This window comes from Lampetra planeri, chromosome 1 (genome assembly GCF_965212315.1).
Source record: "Lampetra planeri chromosome 1, kcLamPlan1.2.h2, whole genome shotgun sequence".
Taxonomy (NCBI): Eukaryota; Metazoa; Chordata; class Hyperoartia; order Petromyzontiformes; family Petromyzontidae; genus Lampetra; species Lampetra planeri.
In genome coordinates, this window is record NC_136107.1 from 11,381,777 (window position 1) to 11,398,605 (window position 16,829).

General features: G+C 40.9%; 2 protein-coding genes across 7 annotated transcripts in view; one reads left to right on the top strand and one right to left on the bottom strand.

Annotated features, from left to right (window-relative positions):
• Positions 1-222: 222 nt before the first annotated feature.
• Positions 223-6,518, top strand: TARBP2 (TARBP2 subunit of RISC loading complex). 2 transcript variants are annotated; one of them, XM_078593543.1, is made up of 8 exons: positions 223-406; positions 2,222-2,391; positions 2,539-2,650; positions 2,755-2,830; positions 3,093-3,210; positions 3,344-3,474; positions 5,581-5,761; positions 5,957-6,518. In XM_078593543.1, the coding sequence occupies exons 1-8, from the start codon at positions 261-263 to the stop codon at positions 6,112-6,114; spliced, it is 1,092 nt and encodes a 363-aa protein (XP_078449669.1). In that variant the 5' UTR covers positions 223-260; the 3' UTR covers positions 6,115-6,518. The 2 variants fall into 2 exon arrangements, with proteins under 2 accessions (XP_078449669.1, XP_078449678.1); XM_078593552.1 differs by lacking the exon at positions 223-406 and having other exon boundaries at positions 2,304-2,391; positions 2,544-2,650.
• A 1,293-nt stretch (positions 6,519-7,811) lies between these two features.
• The window catches only part of LOC144717817 (oxysterol-binding protein-related protein 6-like), a 50,859-nt gene continuing 41,841 nt past the window's right edge, over positions 7,812-16,829 (bottom strand). For all 5 annotated transcript variants that reach the window (XM_078593531.1, XM_078593514.1, XM_078593523.1 and 2 more), the window contains 10 exons: positions 15,847-15,946; positions 14,715-14,977; positions 14,033-14,170; positions 13,311-13,374; positions 12,570-12,648; positions 12,259-12,403; positions 12,032-12,176; positions 11,343-11,469; positions 10,521-10,643; positions 7,812-10,098 (listed from right to left, as the gene is read on the bottom strand). In XM_078593531.1, the coding sequence (XP_078449657.1) occupies positions 9,990-10,098; positions 10,521-10,643; positions 11,343-11,469; positions 12,032-12,176; positions 12,259-12,403; positions 12,570-12,648; positions 13,311-13,374; positions 14,033-14,170; positions 14,715-14,977; positions 15,847-15,946 (1,293 nt within the window). In that variant the 3' untranslated portion in view covers positions 7,812-9,989. The remainder of the gene's footprint in view (positions 10,099-10,520; positions 10,644-11,342; positions 11,470-12,031; positions 12,177-12,258; positions 12,404-12,569; positions 12,649-13,310; positions 13,375-14,032; positions 14,171-14,714; positions 14,978-15,846; positions 15,947-16,829) is intronic.

Consider the following 16,829-nt stretch of genomic DNA (forward strand, 5'->3'; position numbering starts at 1 on the left):
TTGTACAGAGCCAACTTTTTTAAAAGTATGCGCTCTCGGGAAGGCCCATGGGGGGGGGGGGGTGGTGCGACGACGTAGCTGTCTAAAGAAACACTTTTATAAATTAGCTGTGCACGTAGAGAGAGAAAGGCACGAAATGCGAAGGAGACGACGATGCATCGTCTCCTTAAAGTCTCCATTTACGAATCGCGTTTCTCGCGCGCCGCGGGTCCCCTCGCGGCCGCCGTCGCGCACTGTGCCCGGCTACAGTAGGTGCAACAATGAGCGCGCATGGAGACGAGGTCCCCGAGCGAGAGGAGGTGAAGAACGACGAAAGGAACGAGAACGACAAGGAAAACGACGGAGACGACGACGAAGACGGCGAGCAGAGCTCCGAGCCCAGGACCGCCGACGATAGCGGCGCCAGGTGACCCCAATCGCGGGCACGGCGCGGAGCCGCGAGGCCCGGGGCCTGCGTCGAACCTGGCTGATGGTGGTCAGGGGCAGGGTCAGACTTGGGGGTAGAGGCACTGTGTAGGTGTAAGGACTATGCCTAGGTGTAGGGTTAGATTAGGTGCAGAGGTAGTTTACTGGTAGGGTTCCGTTAGCGGCTGAGTTAGGTTATGGGTAGAGTTAAATAGTTCGACTGTTAGGTTAGAGGTAGGGTTTTATTACAGGTAGAAGTCGTTTATGGGTAGATGAGGGTTAGGGGGTTTTAGGATTATATTTAGGATAATCTTATACTCGGGTAGAGGTAGTTTAGGGGTAGATTAGCGTTGTGGTTATGCTAGGGCTAAGGTTACATTGGGCCTATAGCTGGCTATGGGCAAATGGTTATCTATATGGTTTGGGTTAGATAAGGGATACGGTTAGATTTGAGATAAGGCTGGGGTTTAGGATCGGCTAGGGTTAGGTGTTCGGTTCGGGGTAGAGTTAGATTAGTTAATTTAGAGTAAACGATCGGGGTTAGGGTTCCATTTATATAGTGTTTTTGTGAAATTCAGGTTGTGGCTCAGGGTTGAGAGTTAAGTTAGTGTTAGGGGAAATTATGATAAAGTCTAGAGTCAGGGATGCTGTAACGTATGGAGAGTTGGTCACTTTCTGCTTTATTTACACGAGGTCTCCATTGTGTCCGGTGCTTCCTCTCTGCAGCCGCGCCCGTTTCCCCCTCCTCCCACACAAACATCCCTGATATCTATCCCTCTGGCTCCACCTTGTCATAACCTCACCACACACATTATGCATGCCTTGATATCATTATGCATACAATACATGTCTTAGTAGTAGGTTTTTACCCTTTTAAACTGGTACAAAACTGACACCTTTATTCAAGGCATCATGTTTGCAATAACCACAACACAAGTAGTCAAAAAAGCAAACAAAGAAACAACTCTGATAATGATAATAATATGCACTGTCCTTGAAGTTGACTGGTCCACACCCGAGACGGCTTTCTTTAGAGCCTAGTCCCCATTGGTGTTGGACCAGATGACACCAGAAGGCGTACAACTCAAACACAGTGCAATATCAGAGTATTGAGAGCTCGGGGTAAGCATTTACACTATGAGATCTCTTTTACCAGTGGCAAAATATAGTAGTAGGTTTTTACCCTTTTAAACTGGTACAAAACTGACACCTTTATTCAAGGCATCATGTTTACAATAACCACAACACAAGTAGTCAAAAAAGCGAACAAAAAGAAGCAACTCTGATAATGATAATAATGTGCACTGTCCTTGAAGTTGATTGGTCCACACCCGAGACGGCTTTCTTTAGAGCCTAGTCCCCATTGGTGTTGGACCAGATGACACCACTGGTAAAAGAGATCTCATAGTGTAAATGCTTACCCCGAGCTCTCAATACTCTGATATTGCACTGTGTTTGAGTTGTACGCCTTCTGGTGTCATCTGGTCCAACACCAATCAACTTCAAGGACAGTGCATATTATTATCATTATCAGAGTTGCTTCTTTTTGTTTGCTTTTTTGACTACTTGTGTTGTGGTTATTGCAAACATGATGCCTTGAATAAAGGTGTCAGTTTTGTACCAGTTTAAAAGGGTAAAAACCTACTACTACTATATTTTGCCACTGGTAAAAGAGATCTTATAGAATACATGTCTTTTTTACAGTAAACTGAATTACAACAAACATTTGATGTAATCACTTTTAAGTGATGTTGCTAATGGCTGGTTTTCTGTACATTTATCTATTTTCTGTACATTTTTCTTTCATATAAAATAGCACTGACTTGGGAGTGTCTGGTGGACCTGGAAAGACTCCGATCAGTTTGCTGCAAGAGTACGGAACCAGGATCGGAAAAACCCCCGTGTATGATTTACTGAAGGCTGAGGGTCAGGCACATCAGCCAAACTTTACCTTCAGGGTTTCCGTTGGTGACGTGAGCTGCATTGGTGAGTATTTGGGTGAATGTGCTGTTTTGGATATGTGCAAACGTTTGATACCTCTGCGATTAGCATTTATATATTCCAATATTTATTTTGTATCCTGCATCTATTCAGTTTTGTGTGTGTATTGTCATTAACATTGTTTCTCATTAGGACAGGGACCAAGCAAGAAGGCAGCCAAGCATAAAGCAGCTGAAGCTGCCCTGAACATCCTTAAATGTGAATCAATGCAGGGAGACGCTGCTTCATGTGACAACGGTCACAGGTGAATAATATTGAGTATTGGCGTATTTTCAGTTATTGTTATTTTTGTGGTAAATGTGGTTGTTCATTGCTCATAATTGTATTTAAATTCATCTCATCCTGCAGTCTGGTTCACGTTGAAAATGGAAGTTCTTTGCCATCTCAGCCAAACTCAGACAACAACCCTGTTGGTGCATTACAGGTCTGTTTTAATATTTCCTGGCATGTAATTAACACTTTACCAATGTGTGATGAGAATATAAAGTGAGTTTATAGAAAAATTATCTTTGGATTTGCAAACAAGTTCCTTTTGTACATTTTGGATCTTGCTGGCAGACAACTACAGTATCTGTTATTTATTGCTTTATACTTTAGATTTTTAGTGCAATAACTATGGAATTGTTTTTAATCCTGCATACTGTGTACAAGCACTGTAAACTAAAGTGCCGCCTGTCTGATTGTAGGAGCTGGTGGTGCTGAAAGGTTGGCGTCTCCCGGAGTACACGGTAACTCACGAATCTGGCCCCGCACACAGGAAGGAATTTACAATGACCTGCCGTGTGGAAAGCTTCATAGAAACAGGTGGGTCCCAAGATATGTTTTAAAATAATGCAAGTGATAATTTACAGTGAAATAAATATAAAGCTATCATTCAAACATACAATAATTCAATACATATTCTGTTAATGTTTTGGCTGATTGATGGTGTGCTCAGGCAGTGGAACTTCAAAGAAGTTGGCCAAAAGGAATGCTGCAGCGCAGATGCTAACACGGATCCGGGACCTGGTTCCGGAAAGGCGGGAGGCTGCTGAAGCTGAATGTGACGATGGAGACCATGCTCCACTGGTTAGCAGCTGAGCATGTTTGAGGTTGTGGGGTTAGGTATCAAAATACTAAGAATATTATTGTGTGGCATGAAAATTAAACTGATTAAAAAATCCATTGACTTACATCCAAAATGATAAGGTTCCTACATAACTTTGGAAACTAATGTATTTGTATACTAAATGCATTTTAAAATGCATTATTTACAGTTAATGACAATCATGGTATAAGAATAGGTTTTCCCTTTTTTCTGGCAACAAACAGGTGTTAAGATGTTGAAACACCAAACTGAAACCTTTTACAAGGAATCATGTCTGCATTAACCACAATACTTGTAGTCAGAGTGGAAAAAAAAACACTGATAATATATGCAGTCTTTGAAACCGATTGGTCCACACCAGAGACATCTTTCTTTTGAGCCTAGTCTCAAAACGGTGTTAGACCAGAGAATGCCAAAAGGCATGTATTGTATTTGCAATATCTGGAAGATAATGTAAAATGTTACCTTGCTCAAACAAGTGTGAGGCAGTGCCTCGTCTTTTGATGGATGTGAGATTTGGAAAATCTACAATCCTATAGAAGTGGGCAGGCTTTCAGTAGGACAACCACTTCTGTAATGCCAATAAATGATGCTCATTGACCCTGAAGGGGCCAACATTTGGGGAATACACAAACTGAAGCATATTTTGTGACATAAAACCCATGCTATTTAAATCTTATTTGTAATATTAAAGCCTGGTTTAAAAACAAAATTAAACCAAACATGTGATATTTGTAATTTTATTAATGACATGTATTTTCAACCAATGGAAATTTAAAACATTGCTTTAGTTTTTTTATACTGGCATAACATACGTATTGACACAATAAAAATAGGTTTTAAATCATGCTAAAAGATTCAGTCTTTATTGGAGCACTTGTTAAATTAAATAGGCTTACATATTTTCTTACTTTTAAACAAATATACATCACAACAATGCTGAGTGACAATTCTAACAATACAAATTTTCATTTTACAAGAGTTTTGATTGCAGAAATGGCTTTTCCTTGTTTATTTTGTATTACCCACAGTTGTACCGTGAGTTCCTGCTATGTTTTTATATCTTGTATTTCAATAACAGAATACATTACATTTTGTATGGGAGCTCTTAGTAAATATCGTAGCAGGAGTTCTGTCCCATGGTCTTATTCTCAGATGTATAAACATTAGCACAGGCTCTGGCTTGACTGATTTGCGGAACTGTTCTTTTAGTCTTGATTTGAAGCTTTCGTGACTGCAGGAATTCATACTCTTTGGTTCTTTCGGTAAAGTCACGTAGGTATAAAATAAAATAAATCACGTTTCGGGCGCAACACAAGCGTCCGTCATCAGGTGTTGCAGTCAAAGTAGAATGGCCTTGGGTTATTTTTTACACATTTGAGGGATGAGTCTTACCACAAGTGCAAATATGCCAAGAAGAGATGATACAGGTTTGTCATCTACATCTTCAAAATGACTTGAAAGACATTGCATTTATTTTTTCTGTTTTATGCATGAAAAAAAGGCCATTACTTGAAACTTGCCTACTATATATTTACATTTAAGACAGTTTTTTTTAAAAATTAATGAATGTATTTTTTTATTTGTGCACTCACCATATAGTTTTCATGCTTAACCGGAACAAGGATGCAGTCCCATTTGAATGTTGAACTTGTTGCCATTGTCTAATATGGATTATACATATGTCTATTGTAACTTACTGTAGCTGGGGAGGGATTTACAAACTTGCTGTGCTTTGCTACCTTATCAATGCAGTGCATGCATTTACACGTTTTGTCGCGTTTGTAACAAAGCTACAACCTTGTGTTGAGAACAAGGATAAAACCTTAGAACGTGAAAGTGCTGTTGCCACGGTGTTGCAAGGGCACTTGTATGTTGTGAAAATCCTTTATAGTCTATTACAGGTAATATTTTTTTGCAAAGCTTGTCAAGAGGGGAGTTTTAATGCAAATTATCTTTCGTAGTTCCCACTTACCCAGGAAAACAACAAGTTACATTTATCCAGTTTTATTATACTATTGGCATTACTGTTGGGTTGCAGTAAAGTCGATGAGTGGGTGTTGAGAGATGTTGCCATGTTGCTGCAGGCGTGTGGCTCACGGGGCAAGGTCACTCAGGGCTGCACCTGGGACTCGCTGAGAAACTCTGCCGGGGAGAAAATTGGTTACCTGAAGAAGGTTCCATTAGACGCGCTGGGTGAAGGCTATTGCAAGCTGCTGCAGGAGCTTGCCCATGAGCAGCGATTCCACATCACGTACTTTGATCTGGGTGAGTTAGGCACAGTTCATTGTGAACTCTTGCAAAGTGCAATTGCTGCTAATAACATTGGTTTATACTAAAGCATGGGTAAATATGGAGTGTTATTGATAGTATATAAATCAGGCTCGTGAGCCTTTTATATATACATTAAAAAAAAGTATGCACATGTCTTCTTCCCACTTGCTGCCTTCCCTCCATGTCCAGACATGAGCCGGAGTGGAAGGTGTCAGTGCTTGGTGGAGCTCTCCACTCAACCAGTGGCTGTGTGTCATGGCTCTGGAAATCTTCTTGGTGAGGCCCATGCTAAAGCAGCCTATAGTGCCCTGCAGTATCTCAAGCTCATGGCTGGTCGCAAGCAGTAATGAAACGAGTGGTGGCAACATAGCGATGGTAAAAATCATAGTAGCATACAAAGTCATGGTCTCAAGAGTTGTAGATAGAGCAGACAGAGGCTGACAAGTTATGTTACAGTAACTTGATGGCATGGATTACCATACATGCGCCCATGGTGACTACCTCGAGCACGTGCATATCGTTTTTGAAACCAATAGAAAATGTTCATAAGAAAGCATTGCTGTTCATAACAATTGACAATTATTTTTCTCATTTTCTGCCAAGGAGTTATTTTTTAAATCTAGTATTAGTTTTTTTTATATTAGTTCTTATGTTGGTGTTTAACACCAGGAATGCTGCTAAACGTGAATGCTCAAGTGAAATTAGTCTCATGGCACGAATAGAAAATGTTCAATAAACTTTTACATTTTCATTCCTTTGACCTGCATTTGTCCAGTGAATGTTGTGTATATCACTTGTTATATTTGCATGTGCCTTCCTAAGTTATGGTTTTACAATGTATTTGTGTTAAGTGTAAGATATCGTTTTAATATTCTTAAAGCCTCATTTCAACAAGCGCTGCCCAAACATGCAATCCTCACAATGGAAAAATTTGTTTACTCATTTATTGAGGCCTTAATCAAGTGGTTTAGTAATTTCTTTGAATGGGAGAATAAATGACAGATTTACATTACGGATTTCATGGGATCTTTTCTTTTACAATAGAAAGCAATACGTGATACCATTACCATATTTTTGGCCAGTTTGGACTTAATTTTGTAAGGAACTAAAGAGTGCATGTTTGTACTTCTGTAATAATCCTTCTTGAGACGGCTTCGGAATCAGTCCTTTTATTTCCACTTCCACAATACACTTTACTCACTCACTCTCCGTTGCTGGCAGACAACGGAGAGAGGACAGACTTCACACTAAGTCCCCACCGCGCACGTGGCACCCAGAGCCCCCGTACATGCGTGACCCTGCTCTTCTCGGTTCCCAGTCTGCCCCCGATCGTTCTTTCTCACTCTCTCTTAATCCCTTCGTCACGTGGTCCCCCCAGCCAATCGTTCATGGACAGCCTTGACCATTCTCGATGGTTCCCTGTCAATCCCGGGACCACGCCTCTCATCCGGCTCCCCATTAGCTGGGGCCCCGAATGGCTAGGCCAATCACTCCTGATGACATGCCGTGATCACGCCTGGGCCATGCTCCCTATCTCAACCCTTATTGGCTACAAGCAGGACTGGCAAGCCAATCCCCACGTGAACCCTCTATGGCTGTTATTACACTTCTATTACAAGCCATTACAAGGTTGGAAAGCAGTTTACCCATCTTGGGTTCGAAATATAAATTGTCTGACGATGGAGATTGTATGACCATACGTCACCAGGCTTCTCAGTATGGGTTAATGAAGGGCGTGCCCAGAACAAGTTCACATATTACTCACCACTGATGCTGGCCAGGAAGCCAAAACGAACTCGAAGTGCAGAGTAACTTCGAAGTGCACCAGTGCTGCATTCCCAATTATTGAAAATAATTTTTTAAAATGGTAGTATTACAAATGTAAACACTACATATGGTGTACCCAAAATAATTTTAATTATCACGCAATTCCACTAAACTGAATTGTTTCTACAGGGTTATGGCTATTTAGAATATAAAAAATGCTGCTATAGTTGAGGAATGTTTTTCAGATTCATTAAAAAACCAAACTCAAGAGAATAAGTTGCAGGAGTTTTTATGATGTACTTTATTGTAAACAGCCCAAAGATTGCACTTAAGAAAGGCACAGCCAAATATCATATACAAACGAATCCTATGATCTACAGCAGAGTTCAATACTGTATCTACAACCACACCCGTGGTTCTATCTACATATGAAACGCATGGCAAGAACATTGTTATAGGTCTGGCAGTAACTATTTCAAGTATGCTGTGTTTGTAAAGTAAATGTCTTTAAAGTTATGATTTCACACAAGGTGTCCCTTTATAAGAGTAACATTTAATGCCTTGCAATTGTATTGCAGTATAATCTTCTATAAGTAAAGATGGATTGTTACAAGTTATGTTGTCTCTTTTAACCTATCCCTTTTGGGGTTGATACAAAGAGTGCCACTTTGTGGAATATTCATTTTGGTTGTCCTATGGAAAATCTGGTTAATGTAACAATGCGGAATTCCCACCACTGGCTCGGTACCACCAGCCATACGTGCATCAGAGAAACAGGTGTTTTTAGTTCGAATAAACGGAAGTCAAAATCCTAATTAATTCATTTTTGGCGACTCCGTCCCACCTGGCGCGGATCATTCTGTTACGTCGTCCAAGCACAGCGAGGGCGAATGCGCAGAAGAAACAATATTTTTAAACTTTGATTAGCGCATCGTGTAGAGCTCGTCGAAAGGAATAGATTGCCGTATCGTTTGCCTTCAACAGACATAAAATGACGCTGCAACGCAGTTTATGCGAGAGCCGGGGGCTTAAGGGGCCCCGGGGTCCCACCATAAGGTTGATTTGTAAATGCAGTAAACACTTTCCAAAATTTTACAGCCATAGCTTTTTGTTTCACCATGTATATTTGGCGAATACCACAGGGGAAAAATCACTTTGGAACACATCGTGAGCAGGATCTTCAAGGGGTTTATACAATTGTTCACGGTCAATGTCAATTGAGACTTGATATTTTGTTTACCTTGAACATGGACTGTAACCATGACGTTGTTTGCTACAAAAATACAGTAGTGTTTCCAGGCAAGTACAGGTATCTGTAACCTGTGTTAAGAATAGTTCCAATTAGTACTGCTCCTATAACTGCAAAATACCTGCTTGTTTAGCATATGCATTATTATCCCACAGCCGTTTTATTGAATGCCAATACACCACTTACAGGTTCTAAATATAAATAGCTGCTGAAAACAAATTCTTGCAAGCAAGTGCTTGGGCGTTTACTAGATATACAATTCTCTACAATAATTTTGACAGTACAGGCAAGTAGTCACATCTAGGATGTACGTTACCTGTTTGTACCATGTATACTTTAGATAATGTAAATTACACAGGCCCAGAAAAAAAGATACTTCCCCATAAATATTTAAGACGATTTCAAAGAAAGACTGATTTAATGTTAGATTAAATATAAATACAGCATATGCATATCTTATTCCAGGAGTGGGCATATGACATTTTGGAACATGGTTAAAGTAACTGAAACATTTGTGCTTTACCTCAAGCCCTTCTGCCGAGAAAACTAAAAATGAAATTATTTGGTGTCTCGACTTAAAGCTTCCGTGACTTACAGGAAGTCATATTCTTGGGTCTTTCGGTAAAGTCACGTAGATAGGTTCAAAGAAAATAATAAAAAATAACAGACTACGACGTTTCGATCGCAACACAAGCGGTCGTCTTCAGGAAGCGGGGGGGGGGCGATCGAAACGGAGTTTTATTTTTGATTATTTTCTTTGAACCTATCTATGTGACTTTACCGAAAGACCCAAGAATATTTGGTGTCTATTTGGCTTTTGAATACATTTTTACTCAACATATCACTTGCAGTATGCCGATAACGCCATTACACTGCAATAATGTCATTACATAATTCTACATTGCAATATATTGTTAATCCATAAAACCACAACCTACTCTCTTTAGACTATCCAACCGTTTCAAATGATTGGTTACATGCTCTTACAGTCTTGTTAGGTTTAGGGTAGGGACCTTTGTTAAAATCACCGAATATTTTCATCCATCTTCAGTAACGCACTCATGCATATTTGGGACCAGATAATTGCATATTCCCTCATCGCAAAAGATATGCCTAGAAGTAAAGTTGCACTTTGGATGTCAAGGATAACATAGTAAAATGCAGCTCGATAAAGCCTAGGCTTCACTATGTTCTCCTTGTGCTGTGTCACCAGAGGACAGGATTGTCTATTTTGCTGAATCCTGGATCTTTCCTGAGCTCCCAGTACGTGTTGTTCATCAGCCATTCCTCCCGGCTGTCATGTGTAATATTTTTTCTGCAAAAACAATCAAGAGACACAAAACAAAGTTCAGTGTGTGATCAATATTTCAAGAAATTCTAAAACAATAGAAGATGTCGATTTGTTTGGTTGTCACATTTTTTTTTACTCGAAAGCTTTGAGTGCATTTATTCTTCTGTGGTTTTCTTTGACTCAGCAGTTGTGTTGTTGCCTTTAATTACACGACAAATGTAATGTGTGATCACATCAGAGCCTCTTTCAATAGTAATTGCCTGCATCATCCATCAAACTCCCCCTAACATAAAATATACCATACCAAAATGCTTGCTTATAGGTGTATGAGAAAGTAATACATTTTAGCAAAGCTCTGTTAAACACAGCTCAGTTTTGTCAACATACATCATAACAATGCAGAGTGGTATTTGACACTGTCGTCGTGGAAGGGATGTGGGACACACCTGAAGAAGCGTGGTGTGTAAAGTATGTTCTTGTCCTCCATGAGGCGGCGCTTTTCGCGCTGGAACTCCTCGATGCGCAGCTTTTCCTGCTGGGCAGACTCCACATTGCCCTCCTCCAGGAATCTGTTGACACATTTGAAGTACAAGTTGGCATGTTCAGGTGAACAAAACCATAAGCCCAATGCTGGAGGAATAGCATGGGAAGGAAAACACGTTTTTTATGGTACGCCTTTATACATTTGTAATGCGGGCGTAAACGACCTCCCGGAAGTGACGTCATGGGGGGAGGAGTTACGTCACGTGGGGGAGAGGGGAAGGGTCTATAAGGGGGGTAACCGGAAGCAGTCGGGAGTGATCGGGGACTGGGAAAAGTGAGAGGCCACGCAGGGCGAAGGGTGAAAGAGAGTGGCGAGGTCGCCACACACCCGAGCCACGAGGATCGGCACCGTCGGCCAACGGTGACCGACCCTGGGGCAGGAGGAGCAGCGAGGAGGCTGCAGAGAGCAGCGGGTCTGTAAGGGAGGAGTCGGCAGCAGGGGTCTGCACGACGTGACAGCGGCGGCTCTGCTAGGAGGAAGTTGGGCTACGTGAGCGACAGCAGCCTGGGGCTGCAGAGTGGGGGCTACGTGAGCGACAGCAGCCTGGGGCTGCAGAGTGGAGAGTTTATAGGGGAGTACCGTGAGGAAAAGAGATCGAACCCAAATAAAGGACACAGGACAGAGAGAAGCGTCCGAGTCTTTTATTACACATTTATGGCCAAAAAACAGCGCATCTTGTAATCGCTGAATTAAGTTTGTCAGGAGAAAGTAGAATGAGACTTGCCTCTGGTCAGGTCGGAAACGCGTGTCCGTGGGAGGAAGGTGTGGCCGCAGCACAGGGTCGAGCTCGTTGAGTTCGATGGCGAAACGCGTGAATCCGTAGTACAGCTCGTGATCCTGGGGCAGGGAGCCTGGGGACATTGGTGGATGCATTTAGTGCAGTGGTAGTCGAGGTTATTTCAGTGAATGATGGGGGAATCGTTGGCGTCAATGTGCTTTCAACTGGAGTGGAATCATTTATGTCAGAATGAGTTATGGGGCTGTTGGATGTTTTTTTTTTCTGGAAAGGTGAAAATGAATTTTTTTTAATGAAAATATTTTTGTCAGAAGCTACCACTTGCATAAATATAATAATGTAATGCTAGCCATTTTTTGTCTCTTGTAGGGGTAATGTATGTATTTTAGTGAAGTATATACTGTATCCCTGTCCTCTGCAAGCACAAACCCCATCCCCACAATTTTTTTATTCAATTAAAGCAAGACACAAAAGGTGTAAAAAGCACTCAGCCTTTGTGTATTATACACAAAAACATCCTTTTTCAGAAGATATGCATTGTAATCCTCTTGTCTTTCATTACCATCAAAATTGCTTAGCAATGTGACCAACTGACAGCAACAGCAATGCAGTGGTAGATATATGTGGACCGGTTTCATCCTAATTGGGACTCACCAGTTGTACAATGTGATGTTTACCTGGCCTCCAGATGCAGCGTGCTGAGCGCTGAGCACCACAGTACATCCCCTCGTTCCATTTGCCAAAGAGGCGGTGCAGCACACGGCCGTTTTGATCCGTCACGGTGCCTTGAACCTGGTTTGCCTCCGAGCTCCAGTAACTTGCCTAGACCAGGGCGGAGAACCACGTTTTAGTCGGCCAATTTGAGTTAGTAATGAGTGCTGTGACTAGGCAGCCAGATAGGTACCTTGATGAAGTTGATCTTGCACTGGCACACATTGCTCTTCTTGTTCTTAATGATAACTTCTCCGTAGTGCTCGATCCAGCGCTGGCCTCCCATAATGTTGTGGATGCAGGAGGTCACTTTGTTCCACTCGTATTCATCTCCATACCTGGGATGGCATGCCCAAGTATTGGAACAGCACCGAAACAGTAAGAAATCTACAAACAATATAGCGTTCTTCTCATGCTTAGCATCTGTCATTCTGTGAGTTAATGAGCAACGAGAAGTCATTGTTTCGTGAAGGTTGTTCAGCAGGAAGTGGCAATAACACTCACTTGAGCAACTTGACATTCACTGTGCCCACAGGGATAATTTCCATCGACTTTCCCCAGAACTTGTTCTTCAGACGCACATCTGCGTGCAAACATATCGTCACAAATCACATCTCTCCTGTTCACTTATGCATGCTATGTTTCCATTATTTCCCCATCGAATAAAATATTATTTACAAATGCTGGAAAATGTAAACACTGGCTTTTAAGGGTTTTAACATTTTTTTTTACATTTCATTGCACGTTCTTCGAGGGGTTTTCCCATCATTCAGCAGTTTCGACTCTTAGTTCAATATTTAAGTGATTTTAAAACGTTAATTACCATTACAAGGAGATGGCATGGAAATGTATTTTCTCTATATACAAAGGTTTCCTTACAAAACTGTGTTCTGTGAATTTATAAAAAAAAGAACAATGGACAGCTTAATGTTATCACAATAATCAATTTACATATACAAAACTAAGCCAGTTTAATTATAACAGGATAAGATTTCAGAGATATTCACCTAAACATAGAGCTTTCATAATAAATGGATTTGTCCTCAACGATTGTTATAACAACGACCAACTTGTATTGCAGAATTCGTATATTTATTACATAAATATACCTACACACAATTTGTTTTTTTTGTTGCAATACGAATAAAGGAATTAACTTGAGGTGAAAAAACCTCATAGCTTTAACAGCTTTGTACAGGATGCCAAGCCAATCAGCTGAACTACAAATCCAATTCCACTACTCACCTTGCCAGAGGACAAATTTTTTTGAATCGCAGTGGCAGACAGAAATTGGAGGGTGGTGGCTGACCTAGAAAGATAGACCAGGAACAGGAAAAACAGCATAATTCAAATTCTGCTGATCAAAGCATGCAACTTACTGTTAGCACAATTAAATTAATGTAAAGTCTTGATCTGATATACGGATAAAAAACACAAACTGTGCGGAGTAAAATTCAGACAGCATGACTGTTATATTTTATCACTCTGTACTATTTTTTTATATGAGCGTACCTGCGATTAGCACGGTTGGCTACATACGGTACGAAAGAATATTATATTCTTGGTTCTTTTGGTAAATTCATGTAGAAGGGAAATTATAAAAATAAAACAATAAAATACGTATGAAGTTTAATATACATACTGGATTCACCATTTTCAAAAATTTTAACCAGTACAATGGGTAAAACTAATGTAAAAAAAACATTTGTAGTTGAAATGCATTCACTAGAATTTGCTAAAGAAACATTCCTCTATGACCAATTTTTACGCAAGAGAAAATATCATCACTTGGAAGTAACTATACTTGCATTCTATACATTTTTGTTTACTAACATATACTGCCAAGTACCCTTTGTTGGTGTACCTTTGCCCAACTATGTTTATCTTAATGGCTCATCTGGCCTTTTATTCTATTGTGTCCTCTAACGATCCATGCGCATGGCTGTCGCAACGATCTCTTTTTGCACCTGCTCTGCGATGAAGCGGAAGCCGCGGTCCTCTCGAATGCACTCGTATGTCTCGCCGAGCACAGGGTTGAACGGTTTTCCTCCAGCGCGGGAGATGGTGGAGGCATAGGTGGACACGGCAAAGGTTGCCACCAACACCTGTGTAAGCAAAGTTGAGATTTGCTACATCATGTGGCTAGCATAACGGAGTGATGACTGCATTGCGGAAAAACAAATCAGGGATGTGATGTATTGAGGCGTGTTGGAAATGCGTCATTAGTGAGATCTGCTGTCCACGAATTCAAATCACATGAGTGTTCTTTAAATGTTAAAGATGCATACCAGTTATATTCATTATTGTTCATGCAGTGTCTCATGCCTTGTAAATTTTACAGTACGATATTTATTTTAGAAAACTTTTCTAATATACCAGGATGGCCCATTTTATAGTAAAAAGAGCAACCACTTCCTGTGTGCTTGAACATGCACTCGGTTTATAATTTATGAGAGCTATACTGACCTTTTCATCTGTAATAAACAGACGCCCGGGCCTTCAACACTGCCTTGTTAATAATAATAAAGAAAGTGATTTGTTGCTTTAAATTTGGGAACTATTTAAGGTTGTTCCAGCATAAAATAGCAAATCGTGCCTCACGTGCACAAGCACGATCACTAAGTATGCATCGCAAGCACAAGCAGGTACCATGCGCTGGGCTGGGTCGTCAGTATCTGCAGCGCGGTCCAGTAGATCGCTGTATTCCATCTCCTCGCACAGCCTCTGCAGCACATTTAATGGCTCGTTGAGCTCCACGGGCATGGCCACTTTGGAGAGGTCCTTGCCAATGTTCTTGCGCAGGATGTCCCAGAGGCCAATGCTGCTGGTGTCAGCCGCGGGGGCAGGCAGGTGCATGCGGCGTCCCGTCTGAAACTCGCGGTTGCCATCAAATGTCTCTGGATTGCTCGGAGCTGCATATAAACACAACGCACGTAAGGAATGTTGGGTGCTTTTAAAGCTGTTTCCTTATTAGACCAAACATTATTACATATAAAAGCAAGGCTGCCGTGTATCACATAAAAGATTAAGCATTTATCAATACCACAGCCACTCACTGCTGCAGTTGCCTTCGCTACTAGCCTGGAGGTGTATACATTTATCTTTACGTAAGGAAATTTTTATGCTTTATTAAGATAAACTTTCTTGTATTTTTATAAACACAGCTTTTTAGCTTGTCATAGACCAGCCCACTGCCAACGAATAATTTACTTGTATACAATGATTATCAGTGTTGTAAAAACCCTACTGTTACTATTGTTACAAACGTTATCATTTTAAAATATGTTATGAAACCATTCTAAAATTATAACAATGATTAGTTTTACAGACAGCGTCCTATACGCCGGGCGTCTCAGAGCACCTTACACAACATCTCATCTGAAACATCTATTAACACGAAGGTATTTCACAAAGCGGATGCAGAGGGTAAGCATGACCATTTTCCTGCAAAGCACAGTAAAAATATCCACTGTATGCAGCAGATATCCAGGGATGCTTCTTGGCAGCAATGGTTAAAAAAACAATATTAATGTCTTACATCATATTCTTTCTTACATCATACTTTCTTTCCTTTCCAATCCATGCATGGCTATACAAAAGCCAACATACCATACAAATGTCCAAGTATGCTCCAGTTTGCCAGATGGATTCCCATCAGAATATTTTTTTTATAAAAGTGTGTGCATGAGCGTAAATCACTGCAGCAGCCTCCGCAGGCTGTAAGCAATCGAGGTGTGAGCGAGGTCACGGCAGGGGCGAGATTGTGCACACGTGAACGCACCATTGCTCTGCTGAGACTTGAAGCTGGCTCGGCTGCCTGTGTCCTCCGAGATCGTGTCGCTGACGTCATCACTTATGCTCGAATCGTCATCGTCCGTAGCCTTTGGAGGACAGTGCACATTGAATTGGGTTTGCGAGCAACCATTGGGGAATCGGCGGCCCCAATTACACGACCACCGAGTCTTTAGGGGCAACAACTATATTCTCCCAATTAATGTTCTAATAATAGAACAAAATTAGAAAAGAATAAGTGATTCACAGCTGTGTACACTTTACATTTTTGACAAGAGGAAATATATTACTGCTATCCAGTTATGCTTGACAGTTTAGGTGTTCATTTTCTGCTTCGGTGAACGTATTCTAAAAAACAAGATAATTTTACTGTTACAGAGAACAATAAATATTTAGATGTTTTAGCTAGCTGTCCTTTGGAAAATATTGAGGTTAACAGAGAAGGGTGTTTTATGTGTATACCGGGAGAGGAAAGGTGGGCTTGGGTGGTGAGTGGTGGGAGTGATACTAGGATGATAACCAGTCAGCCTGATAGTTAGTGATGGTATTTAATTAACTTGTAATTTTATGATTGACTCTTAACTTCTACTTCAAATATAAACTAAAACTATTTCAACATAATTTATATTTTACCATTTAAGGCACACTGAGCTATATAGCTCTTTTTAATAAGTGACCAGGCCACAAATAATAGCTGAACAAAGTGGCTTATGTGAAAATTTATAGCAGCCAAATACTCTAAACGGATGTTTCTAAATGTGGAGGGAAAAACTGGACAACCCAGAGAAAAAACCACGTGACTATGGGAAGAACATGCAAATTCCAAATGTACAACAGGCATCAGGGTCGGTATCAAACCCACGACCTCCTGTATACTAGGCGAGGTAGCTAACATCTCACCACCGTGGTGCCCTGAGACAATAATTTTTTTTTACAGCATCTGAAAGTGGTGCTGTAATAAATTCCAGTACC